Source organism: Candoia aspera, chromosome 6 (genome assembly GCF_035149785.1).
Source record: "Candoia aspera isolate rCanAsp1 chromosome 6, rCanAsp1.hap2, whole genome shotgun sequence".
NCBI classification, from domain to species: Eukaryota; Metazoa; Chordata; class Lepidosauria; order Squamata; family Boidae; genus Candoia; species Candoia aspera.
Window position 1 is genome coordinate 89,776,419 of NC_086158.1, and position 13,149 is coordinate 89,789,567.

Consider the following 13,149-nt stretch of genomic DNA (forward strand, 5'->3'; position numbering starts at 1 on the left):
CTTTGCTTAGTTTACTTACTTAGAGGACATCCCTCGATAAGAAAAATGGACCATGCACTGTAGTTTAGAGTTCTTTTCATCCCTCCATTTCCAGTGGCTCTTTCCCCCTTGCCTTGCTTCCCCCCATTTTGGACAGGCCCTCTTCCGAGTCTTTGTGGGGTTGGGTTTCTCTGGGTCAGAAAGAGCCAGACATGAAGTCAGGATGTGAAGCTGGCAGAGAATCTGGTGCCGATTTTCCCCTTTTGAGGCTTTATCTTGGAGGCAGAGGTTGAACGAATCCACTGGGCACCGTTCAGCAAGGCAGGGGATTTCAGTTTGAGTCATGCAGACAGTTTCCCCTGTATCCTAGCAATTTTGGAGTCTAGCTTGCATTTTGCTTCGGGGTGCATATTTTTGGATGTGTTTTCTCTCTTTTTAAATGGATTTTATTTATTTACAATATTTGTCGAATGCCTCGGTTATAAGACTTCAGGCAGCATTCCACAGGGCAAGCAAATAAAACTAACCAATAATGTTTTGCAGAGAGCTAGAAGGGAGGTAGCTGCGTGGACCCTGGAGGCTTCCTCTTGCTGTGTTTTCATGTATTGCCCAAAGACGCTGAAATGCTGCCTTGTTAATGTAGCATTGTATTAGGACATTTTGTAATGGAAAATTAAATGAAAAAGTCTCAGTGAAGCACAGAGAAGAGGGGTTACAACTAACTAATAGAAAATGAAGTCTCCGTATACATACAGTACGCACGTAAAACTTTTTAGAAGACTTCTCTTTTTTCATTAGTGATGCTACAGAAAAGAGTCCATCTAGAACTAGCTTTCAGTGAAGTTCTTGTCCTGCGGACGTGTTTTGGCTCCTTCCTCATGTATGACTAGGCAGCTCTCTGATATCCTTGTGGACCGCTAAAGTGGTTGGCAGGAAGCGGAAAAATAAACCAGCAAATGTGATGCAGGGTTTCTGTGCTGTTCTAGACATCATTTACTGTGGTTTGATGATGTAATTTTCCTGCTGTGTGCAAGGTAGCACATGATGCCTGGAGCTAAAAAGAAACCACGCACCATGGTTTCTTCCCGTGGTTTTCCAGGGAGCCCGGTCTCTCTTGCTTTATTCCATTGCAGAAAGTTGCAGAGAGCTGCCCAGAGGAAGGATGAGTACAATTCTAGGTCAGGTTATGCATTGGGAAGAAGAGTTGGTAGAACGTGGATGGTAACGCAGTGTTTCTCAGCCTTGGCCATTTTAAGGCGTGTGGACTTCAACTCCCAGAATTTCCCAGCCAGATAAAAGAAGATAACGAGAGGCTCACGTGAGGATAGGGATGTCTGTCTAGGAAAGAATGGACAAATAGGACAGGAGAAAGTTATTTTTGCTTACTTTGAGCTGCCCCTCCCTACTGTTGATGCAGTCCCTCCCCAATGAGATACACCCCAAAGGGTTTGCCCATCCCTAGAGTTGCAGTTGAATGGCATGGGATTTCTAGCATGCATATCCATAAGATTTAATGCTCTCCCACCTTTTTAAAAGTGGCATGTCTACAAGAAGATGAGATCTTTGGGGATATATAACCTAGCAAATGTTAATATTTAAATTACTGAAATGAAATACGGGATTTGTTCTTAAAATAATCTTATGAAGTTTTCATCTTGTCTCCTTTTCCTTTCCTTCCCCAACCAGCCTGTAATGTACATAAACTTCATCAGTTTCTGAAAACAAATGGGAAAAAACTCACTGTATTATTTATCCTAAATGAGCATTAAGTGTGTAATAATTTAATTTTTTTGTTTGAATCCAGGAAATCATATAGTTTATTATTTTGACCCTATTTTCTTTCTCAGTATCTTAGTACCATTAAACCTTGTGTTGATAGAGAAGGCATAGTAATTGGGACAATCTAAGAATTAACATAAAGTGGCTAGCTAGAATAATGAACTAATTTCTGGGTGAAATTTGCAAATACCATGATAATCTATTTCATTTATTTATTCATAGTATATACTGTTGTCAAACTATAAATGATCTTTTTTTGCCCCTTCTTATAAAGGAGTATTTTATTAAAAACATGCTTTGATTTTTGAAAGTTAGAATAGAATCTCTTTGTAACAATTAAAAATGAATTTTCTGAAATATTACAGGAATATTTTCTGCTGATGAAATTCAGTAGCATGCTCTTGAGAATAATCACACTTACTTGAAAAATAAAGTGTGTAATGAGTTTGCCCAAGGCCTATAAGGTAGATAGGACAATTCAGAATAGATTTTTTTTTGCCCTGAATGAATCGGATGGGTCTGACTTCTGGGGCTTTGCAAAGCTGTAGTTGGGATCTATTTCTCAAGCACTCTGTTGTACTTGATGGTGCTGTACCAAAAGGGAAGGGAAAAAATGCGGGAGACTATTGGATTCAGTGACTGACATATCTTCCTCAATTTATATTGATCTTTGCAATCAGAGCACTAGTCCTAATTATGATTTCTACAGTGGTTGAAAATCTTGGTTGTTGACAGAGAACCATTATTTAACTGTTTGCAAAAACTCTGTTCCTGGATAGTTGTGTGAATAATATTTAGTGAGTTGTGTTAGCTTTGTCCATTCTGTAAAAAATAAAAGCATCCATCTTTCCCCTGGATTATGGGAGACAGGAACTCTGTGTTTCATAATTTTGCTCTAGACCCAGACTGTACAATCTTTGGAAGAACCTCAACCATACTGAGTTATTTCTGGAATTCTGGAAGCCCACACCTAGAGCAAAATTTGAAATTTAATGTTAAATTTGACTCTGCAAGTATTTTTGAGTTTTAAGAGATTTTGTAACTTTAAAGACACCAACTTGATACTTTGAGAAGTTGAATTTAGAGTAGGTAAACATTTTCTCCTGAGTGCCTTTTTTAAAAGTGTCTTCTGCATCTTCAAAGTAGGTGAAAGTTGCTACTTTTGAAGTACCAACATAGTTTGCATTTGTGCTAAAAATAATGTGTCACAGTGATTAGCTCTGAAAACTTTGTGCAGAAATCAGGCTATCATGAAAAAAGAGGTCCAGTTAGGATAACTGCTTCTCCCGTATGGGGGAGATGGGTGGTGATAAAAATATGATGATAGATAGATAGATAGATAGATAGATGATAGATAGATAGATAGATAGATAGATCTTCAGAACTGTGGTATAATTCATTCATTCATATACTTCTGGTTTTTCTCGTAGTGTAAATTACCTTTTTTCCCCCTTACTAAAACTTAGTGAATTGGATGCTTCATTTTTTCTGAAGTCTGCACTGGACAATGTATTGCTGTCCTTTTCTTTGATCCTTTCAAATTTTACTTTATTGTTCTGGTTAATGATCATAATAAAGATTGGATTCAAAAATCGTACTTCAATCTTTGCTAGGATCTAAATATATACACACAACTTTATTGTCTTTTGCTTTGTTGGTCACCTTCAAACAGCATAATTAGAATAATGATCTATATGGAAAAATGTAGTTCAGATTTGCTTAAAAGTGTTGACGGGACAGCATAGACAGCAAGTAGCAACCAACTCTGGGTATTCATATATCTTTTACTGACCAAGTACTTCATCTCTTGGAACTATGGTTTCATGGGTCATGGAACATTAATGACCCAAGTAAGTAGCTATTCTACATGTTTAGCAAAGTCATAAGAGAGCCAGTTTGGTCTAGTGGTTCAGGTTCTGGGCTAGAAACCAGGAGTTTGTGAGTTCTAGTCCCGCCTTAGGCATGAAAGCTGGCTGGGTGACCTTGGGCCAGTCACTCTCTCAGCTCAACTTGGTGCAGTGTAGACTAGCCTCCTCATGGTGCACCCTAGGCAACGTGACTTGTTACAGCTAAATAGTCTACACATCTGGCTGCTGGACCTCACAAGGATTTCCCAGCAAGAAAAAAGCAGCATGAACACTGAAGTCATATGTCTTTATTTGAAGATAATTCCTACCTACCCCGAAATTTATGGTTTAGGTAAAGAGCAGAAAAGGCGGGTTGGAGTAGGCTTTCTAGAGGCACAGTTCTTGTTTATAATTACTTTTAATCTCTCCACAAACACGTCAGATTAACCAGTAGAAGAACAAGGCATGGTGTAGCCCACTGAACTTTCAGTTGACAGACTAACTTCTTGTTTGTCGAGAAAGTAAAGAGATGAACCCAAGAGGGATCATATTTATTTTGGAGTTTGCTAATATAATTCCACAAAAAGAGCAACCACTTTTTCTTTCAAAACCCTAACAACTCTCAGAATCAGAACCTTGGATGAAAGAAGAGTCAACCCGCAAGCATGAAGATAGTGAGTGACTAAATAACAATAAAAATATGGTTGTATCTTAGGCCCTTGAAAAAAGTAGATTTTTGTCTTGCCCTACCTTCCTGTCTTCTATTCTGTAATGAACTAGCACTGTGAAGATTGCTACAATAATACTCAGCTGTTCTGTTTTAGGTACTTTGGGATGTGATTTGGGATACTGAAGCAAAAGATGTAAATTCCTTTTTGGATTTTGTAGAACAACATTGTGGCAAAACAATCTTGCTCCATTTCATTAACATTCTGCTAACAGAAATGTTCTGATTTGCTTTGACATGTGCTGCTAACATCACTTTCTGTCAGGTAACAGTAAACACTGATTGTCTTCTAATGAGTGGCCTGTCCTGTTACTACCATACTTTCTTACTGGGGGTTGGGTGGGGTATTGGTCATTCTTTCCTCCTTGCTCCTTTGCTCTTCATAACTGTCTTTTCCATGGCTGGATCAAGACATTGGGTGGTTGAGGTGAAAAGGTCCAGGAATGCCCATATTCTGTCAGCCCTGCATTCCTCTGGCAGACAGCAGTGAACATGGTGCTCTGTGCATTAGCAAGCTCTCCTATAGCTGTCTCTAAGAGGAGGAGCTGTTTAAATGAGGGAGCACAGAAGTGTTTGTGCAGCTCACCTTCATTTTAACAAAGGATTTTGACAGGAGGGAGTCACAATGAATTTGGCCCACTGGCTCAAGGCTGCCCCTCCTTCACACTGCCATCCTTCATAGCATCATATGCTTGGCTGAGGTACCATAGCAGTTGGGTCTCCCCCAGGGTTGCATCTCTGAAGGAAACAGGATTGGCACATCCTCATATTCCATCCACGTCACTGGAGATCACATGTTGCTCCTGTGTCAGCTTTAACTGTTGCTTTCCCTTTGTGTCTTGCATCAGGGGCATTATTGTCTTGCCAGGAGAAATGTTGTGGTGAAAGATAAGACAATTAAAGAGGGAAGAAGTGAAAAACATGTCTCCGTATGCTTTCCTAAGTGCTTCTTGAAGACTTTTCTAGTTTTTCAGATCCAAATGTCCCGTGTCAACCTCCTCACCCCTCCACCATCCTTCCATTGCCTACCGCAACAAGAGATTGACTAAACTGGTTTGGTTCTTGCTTCTTTGACCAGATCCTGCGTCTTATACTAACTGTCCCTGTTTCTTCATCCTCCCTGTCCACCACCTGCAAAGCCTGATGTACCTGGTGGGGGCAAGGAAGCCCCTGCTGACGTAGGTGTAGATCAGGAGGAGGCGGAGGAGGAGGAGGAAGGAGAAGTTGAATTCACCCTCCCCTCTGACATTGAAGATGATTACGAGCCTGAGCTGCTGCTAATGCCAACCAACCAGCCTGTTAACCAGCCCATTCTGGCCGCTGCTCAGTCTCTGCACCGGGAAGCTACCAAGTGGTCTAGTAAGGTATTTCCTCCATTTCCCCCAGCGACTGATCCACATTGCATCCAGCCATTTTGGAACGTTGACACATTTGCATCACTCTTGATCCTTGCTGGATCCCATGTTCTTTTCGTGGTTTCTTTTCTTAATTGGAATGGATTCGAGTTTGTCTGCATTTCATTGTTGAGGACTGTGTGGCTTCACAAGTGTTGTTAGGCGTGCTAATGGCCAGGCTAAAGCTTCATTCGGCTCACACTGCCTTCCTTCACTCTCCTCCTGAATAAGATGCTATTCTCTTTTGCCTTATCTGTCTTTTTCATGGCAGTGGTTACTTGAAAGAGAAATAAAGGAATGAATGTCTGACTACCTGTGAAGCCATCGTTCACTGTCTTTCAGTGACTTCCAGATGATCAAGGTGTTATTACTCCTGACGTCATTTAACATGCCTCATTGTGCTTTCTGCCTCTTGATCAACGGCTTCTACTAAAACTTTGTTCCAGCAAGGAATGGCTTTGAATGGCAACATTGCCAAGGAGCTGGTCCTGCGGGAAGAGGCTGACAATTGGGAGGGGTTTGTAGGGAGAGGCTCTGCTGGATGTGTTAAGTAGCTAAGGTCAGACTTTGCTGTCTCGTGTTTCAGCTACGTTATTAATGGAGATGTGGGGTCTGTGGCTTATGATGGAAACGGTCTGCTGGCACTAAGCACAAACAGGAGTTTGCCAAGCTGCTGGATTATTTTCACTTCTTAGATTAGCATGCTGCAAAGAATAAATGTATGGCTGTGCAGCTCTGAAGATGTGTATGTATGTATGGAAAATTAGCTTTTGTTTCCCTTTTTTTCCCCCACTTACTAATGGCCAACTGGGTGAATGGCATGAAATCCAAATGGTATCTCCCATGTGTGAGTAATGATGGAGCGTAATCCATCCTAATTCTCTCCTGTCCAGGTCAAGTTTAGCTGAAATGAATGGGGAAGCCACTCAATCATTTCAGTTTTGCTTGTGCAGAACCATCTGTGGGCTTGTGCTTCTGAATTCAAGGTCTCTCTTGTCCTCTTTGATCAGCATTTGGGCTAAGCAGTTGCCATCACTTGCCTCTTGTTGCAGCGGCCTCTCTCACTGACCCAGCAATCTTGGGTTCTGGTTGCTCCTTTCCAAGAATCCAGAGGCGGCATGATTTTTCTTGGTTGAGAGTTGACCAATGGCACTTGGACTGGCTTAGTGCATTGCAGAACAACAAACCCATGTTTTCCATCCTGGCTTGTACTCATGTGTGTATGCTACATTGCATTTGTTTCATTTGTACACTTAAAACAATGTGTTAACAGGTGCTTGAACAAGAATGTAAACCTGAAATGTAGCCTTTCAGAATTTTGCATCTGGGCAGAGTATCACGATATGTAAGATGCTGTGTTGGAAGCATATCCATAGGGATCACAAGTCTCTTCCCCCGAACAGCATCACGTTTTGTCTTTTCATTACCCAGCCACCATGCACATGCAGCACAATCACATTCTGCATGCAAAAGATGGGACCCCCTTTGCTTTTTCTAGTTTCATATGCGTACTTCGGCGTATTAACTCATCTGTCTTCTCACAAATGTCGCATCCTTTTTTCTAATGTAAGAATTACACTGTTCTGAATATTCTTATGGACGTTTTCATTTGAATGGCAATTCCAAGAAAAGCAGTCTCTTCACAGAACAATGGCTGATAATGGTTGGATTAAACAATGAAAGCTTCACAAAACAGTTGTATTTTAATGTCATGATGAAGCTTAGTTTAGCACAATAGATTAACATAAAAGTTGTTGACCTTTTCTCCATCATGCAACTGTGAGGAGGAGGTGGTTTTCACTTCCTTTATAAGTTATCACAGTTTCTCATTTGGTCTGAATGAAACAGCGAACTAGAGTTAATTGTAACAGTGATTTAAAACAGGCCTGGTTTTTGAAGGTATTTAAACACGGATTAGTGACTTTCTGAATTTCTCCCAAGAGGAAAATAAGTTTGTTTTGTAAAAGAAGAACTGGTGATTCTTCTAGTTATCCGGTGAAACAAATTTTAGCCAAAGGATTAACCAGTTAATGGGCGAGTTCTGGATAAAGTTATAATTAAACAGAATAAGCATTCAGATGATGTTTTTTACATCTGATGATCAATTTTCCATAGCACCATCTTTCCTTTTTGATTGAAAAAAAAAATCACCTCTTCAAATGCATTTTAGATCTAGTTGATGAAAAGGTTTAAATAACTGAGCCTTGTCCATGTGTTTTTCTCCCTTCAGAATATTCAGTTCCCACCATTTAATTCAGACTGCCCGTGCAACTGATTTCTTATTCACATATTAAGAATATTCACCTTCACAACATTTAAGACATTTCCTTTGCCACCTTATTTGAAATGATGGTTTCCTGATAGTTATAACATCTGAACTTAGTCACTTTCACTTTGGCAACATTACTAATATGCACATACTGTGTGTGTGTTTGTGTGTGTGTCCCCCCAATCTATTGAAGCTTGTTCTCACTGAGGATTGGGAGCGACAGTGTTCACATGGGGTCTGCGTGTTAAAATCTCCGGTCTTTGTGGAGCCGCAACTGCACAGCCCCAGATTTGCTCTTCTTTGTCCCGCTTACAGAACGTGGCTGTGGTTGGGATGTCTAGACCGATCCCCAGCTTTCATGGCTGCTCTCATTTTCTTCCAGGGTAACGATATCATTGCTGCTGCCAAGCGGATGGCCTTGCTGATGGCCGAGATGTCCCGCTTGGTTAGGGGTGGCAGTGGAAACAAACGGGCTCTCATCCAGTGTGCTAAAGATATTGCAAAAGCTTCCGACGAAGTGACCCGGCTGGCTAAGGAGGTGGCAAAACAGTGCACGGACAAGAGGATCCGAACAAACCTTTTGCAGGTAGGCCATGAAACCTGGCATGGAAGGCAGAGGAAGTCTCTAGCTGGGAAAGTCCTATCGGCAGGGCGGTGTGGGTTTGGCTTGGAGCTTGGTAATGGCTGGAGGAGAAATGCAGCTATAAGACTAAAAACCTACAGCCAGAATCGACACCTGATTCATCCCTTTGCAAGTTTTTAAAGTCACAGTTACTCCTTTTGGGTGGCCAGATTGCAACCTTAAATGGAAATGGCACCGCCAGCATGTTTAGCCAGCTTCCATCTCAGCCAGCCTTTCTTGCAAGCGTCTCTCCCTTCCAGTCTAAGATAATCCCATCAACAAACATGATCTCAGCCAAATGGATTTTCCTTCCCAGAAATTGGACGTGAATGTTTTGTGCCGCGGCACCACTGCTTGTCAGCATTTCGAGGCTTCACTGCCACAAACAGGACACAGTTGGATGGTTCAGGAGAGTCCTCGAAGCAAGTGATTCCCAAGCATCTGCATCAGTGTTTCTCAACCTTGGCAACTTTAATATGTGTGGACTTCAACTCACAGAATTCCCCAGCCAGCATTCTGGGAGTTGAAGTTCACACATCTTGAAGTTGCCAAATTTGATGTAGAGTAATGCTCTGAACAGAGAAATCCTTTCCAAAAATTCTCGAGGAAACAGATTTCAGCCATCTCAGTTTTCTGCTGCCAGGAAGAAAGTTGACTTGTCTTTAAATTTTTTCTTCAAGAATTGTGCTTGTAATTTATGCTTATACCTGTCTTTAATGCAGACCACCTGAGGGAAAAGCAATTATAGAGTTTTGTTTATAAAAATAGCCCAGGCCATAATGAAAGGCAGTGTGTAACTGTGCTTGTGTAGGTTTGTGAGCGAATCCCAACCATCAGTACACAACTGAAAATCCTGTCCACCGTCAAAGCAACCATGTTGGGCCGGACCAGCATCAGCGATGAGGAGTCTGAACAGGTAATACGCCTCGTTGGAAGTGGACAGGCACGTTTAATTTAGATTTGGAGGTATTGGGGAACAGGCAAGCAGTTTTGCTGTCATGTAGAAAATACCCCATCATGAAATGTTCAATTAGCAGCAGGTTCAGTCATCAAACCTTCTGGTTATTTCTCTTCTAATTGATGGAAAGGTGGAAGAGCGAGCCTTGTTTCATTTATTACGCCTAATATTTTTTTTCAAGTGTACTTAGTAAAGGCATGATAAACTGACAAAACCTTTATCTATCATTGCCATTGTTAGGAAGCAAGGATAGAAGATAAGTGACTTTTTGTTTTTGGCTGCGTTATATAGCTACAGTCAAATCTGGTTTATGATAGAAAACCAGCTCCTTTTTTCAAGGATGAAAAATGCCTTCATTCTGAGTTTGAATTTAGCACCATCTGGTGGGGGGGAAAATCAACAATTCTTTAGAAAGGGTTTCAGCAATGCAGTCGCTTGTGCTGAAGCAACGTTAATTCTCCAGGTTTGATATCTTACACAGAAACTGATGTTGTCAGGGTGGGGATAATAAACCCAGACCTTATTACTGATTCTCTGATTTCATTTTAAACTGCCTTGACTTTAAACAGTTTCTGTTCCAGCGCAGTCCCTTAATCAAGAGGAAGTTGTTTATGTATTAGCAAGAAATTCTATTCTTGAAACTCAGCTTAGATTACCACAGATAGCAGTTCTGCCAAGCCAGCCAGCCTTAAAAAAAAAAAAAAAAAAAAAGATGCTAAGCGAGTGTTTCTCAAACTTGGCAACTTTAAGACATGGGGACTTCAACTCCCAGAATTTCCTAGCCAGCATGGGGACTTCTGGGAGTTGAAGACCCCATGTCTTAAAGTTGTCAAATTTGAGAAACACTGTGCTAAGCAACTTGGCATCCGAAAATGTCCATTTTGCTTTTCTAAAATGGGTTTTGAAATGGTTCTCCCCCATTCCAGGCCACAGAGATGTTGGTCCACAATGCCCAGAACCTCATGCAGTCTGTCAAGGAAACTGTCCGAGAAGCTGAAGCAGCATCGATTAAGATTCGGACAGATGCTGGATTCACTCTGCGCTGGGTCAGGAAGACACCATGGTACCAGTAGAGCACTGCTCCTCCCTAAGCATATATTTTTCACGAAAATCCTTGTTTTGCAGACCACCTAAAGGTACTGCTAAGGTTGAGAGTTTCCTGAAGCCCCATCTTAAGGGTTTTAATAATGCGCTGGGCTGCTTTGGGTATCTAATCCACTCTAGCTCATTTCCAGAGTGACTTTTTCCCTCTCTTGCTTTTGATTTTTCAAAAAATATTTTTAGAAACACTGTCCCCACCCATTCTCCTTCCCACCTACCTCTGTCATGATTGTATATGCTAGTGTTTTCTATGCAACACAGCAATGAGTATTTTGCTGTAGCATAATTTGAAACTCTGGGTCATCTTTGTTTGCTTAGCTGTTAATTGTGAGTGACAATCAGGAAACAGTTCAGATATTCAGTTTTCTGCTTTTACATTTTTGATGAGAAGATACTAAATTTAATTCCATCCTCTCCAAATTGAAAAGTGTCTTTCCTTTGGCAGGAGGGAATAATTTTAGTAATCAAAAGTTGCTGCTGCTAATTCTTTTGACTAATGGCGATCTCTAAACCGTAAAACACTGGGGATGAATTTTCCCATAGCTACCAAGTTCCTTCAGCACTTTGATCTAGGACAGAGCTAGGAAATAACGTTTTCTGAGTATTTAGGCTTCTTGCCACCAGAATCTGAGTTGAGAGCGGAATGGGTTGGTCTGTTTTGCTAAACTGGAGGAAAAGCGTTGGAGGTACGATAGTGATATCTCTCTCGTGGGGTTTCAGAAACAATTCTCACTTCAGGCTTTATGAAGCATCATCACGAAAATATTGATGCCACTTGCAAATCCAGCTGCTATCATTGGAATCTGCTCCCTTATGGACAGCTTGTGCATTCACCCAGAAAACACAGCTATTGGTGCTACGTGGTCTCTGTTAGAGGATTCTGGCATGTAGCCCTCTACGTTCATGAAAGGGCTCGGTGGCACTTGGTTACCTTTTCCTACAACTTTAGTGTTGTCTTCTGTACCTTGGTGCAATTCTGAAGAAAATTTAGAATGACTGTTTCACGCCTTCTCTTCAACTGCCAAGATCCAGGGAAGCTGGCTCCTCACTCTTTTCTGACTACAAGGTACTCACAATTGCCATTTAGGATCTTGGCAACAGTAGCTATCACAGAAAATAAGAGGACAGGCAACTTTATCTTGTCTTGCCTTTTCAGTCTGTGTGAACTGGGTAGGAAGAGATTTTAAATGGCCTTCCTGGCACCATTTCTGGAAGGCCTTTGACCACCTCATAGTCCAGCCTTTCAAGTGTGAGCTTCTTAAATCACTACCATTTAATAGCTTGACTTTGTATTAATGCAATATTATTAATGCCTTTAATTACATAATGGTTTATACCAAAGACTAGTTTTTGTTAAGGGATGTTTGAAGGAAAGCTTTGAATCATATTTGACTTGGATAGTCCTTCAGAATATTTACTAAACTCAAAACTTTGTAGACGTTAATAGCCTCTACACCTTATGCAACTATGCTTTCCTAAACACTCCTGTCCATCAGATTTACAATCAAGCAAACTTGAATGTCAGGAGCATTTTGCCACTACTTTTGTTTGTAAACCAGAATGTTGTTGTATATGCTAATATTTTCAACTTTCTCTGTTCTGGCCAAATAAAATAAAAATGCATTTCTATAAAATACTTCCAGTGGATTATTTTTCATGACAATAGTTTTAACTGACCCCCACATATTTTTTCACTATCTCATCTGTAAGACTTGGCTGTAAGTAATGATGATGAAAGGACAGGGACTATTTGCATTTGCCTTTGGGAGCTTAAAAAAACAATTGCAAATACAATATCCCTGCCATTACACTAAAAAAATAAAGGTATATTAACCATACAGAATGATGAACCTAACATGTCACAATTGACACCATCTGTTTCAGAATATGAAATCTTCAAATTCTGCCCCATGATTATGGAGGAATGAATTCTGCTTCTTTAGAACTAATCTTCTCCAGTAGTACTTATCACAGTGGGACTATGCGAGATTGGATGTGAACTGTGTCAGAAATAGAAAACAAACATTAAGCTAGTTTCCTCCACCTTATCTCAAGTCCCCATTTAACTATGGAGTTTGAGATTTTGGGTCTCTGGGCAGTCTAGGTCATACAATGGTTGCTGTGGTGACAAAATGACCTCACAGAGAACGTATTAATACAATCCCTAAGTGCATTTCCTCATAGATGTTTTTCTCTCCATCAATAAATAATTTGGTCCTGCAATGAGCACCACCTTCCCCATCACCAACTGTTGTATAAAGTCTCATATTTCACTCAGATTCTTACACACAACTTTGCTATCATCAACCTCTTAAAATTAATACAGAAACTCTATCTCTCCCTTGTGACACTGGGCCCCTTCCCAGCATGGCAGCGTCAGGAATAAGTTGCTCAAGTGAAGGTGGTACAGCTGTGTTCCCTTTTATTTCATTAGAAACAAGCAGCCCCACCTCAGATGAGCTACTCAGGAGGT

At 40.8% G+C, this 13,149-nt stretch overlaps 2 protein-coding genes across 3 annotated transcripts in view; both read left to right on the forward strand.

The window, feature by feature from the left end:
* VCL (vinculin) overlaps positions 1-12,312 on the forward strand; it is a 79,330-nt gene extending 67,018 nt beyond the window's left edge. The window contains exons 19-22 of one of the 2 annotated variants that reach the window (XM_063307641.1): positions 5,472-5,696; positions 8,378-8,581; positions 9,429-9,533; positions 10,502-12,312. In XM_063307641.1, coding sequence (XP_063163711.1) covers positions 5,472-5,696; positions 8,378-8,581; positions 9,429-9,533; positions 10,502-10,648 — 681 coding nt within the window. In that variant the 3' untranslated portion in view covers positions 10,649-12,312. The remainder of the gene's footprint in view (positions 1-5,471; positions 5,697-8,377; positions 8,582-9,428; positions 9,534-10,501) is intronic. The other variant, XM_063307642.1, reaches the window with a different exon arrangement.
* The window catches only part of ZSWIM8 (zinc finger SWIM-type containing 8), a 746,829-nt gene that overhangs the window by 634,459 nt on the left and 99,221 nt on the right, over positions 1-13,149 (forward strand). The gene's annotated exons all lie outside the window — the stretch shown is intronic.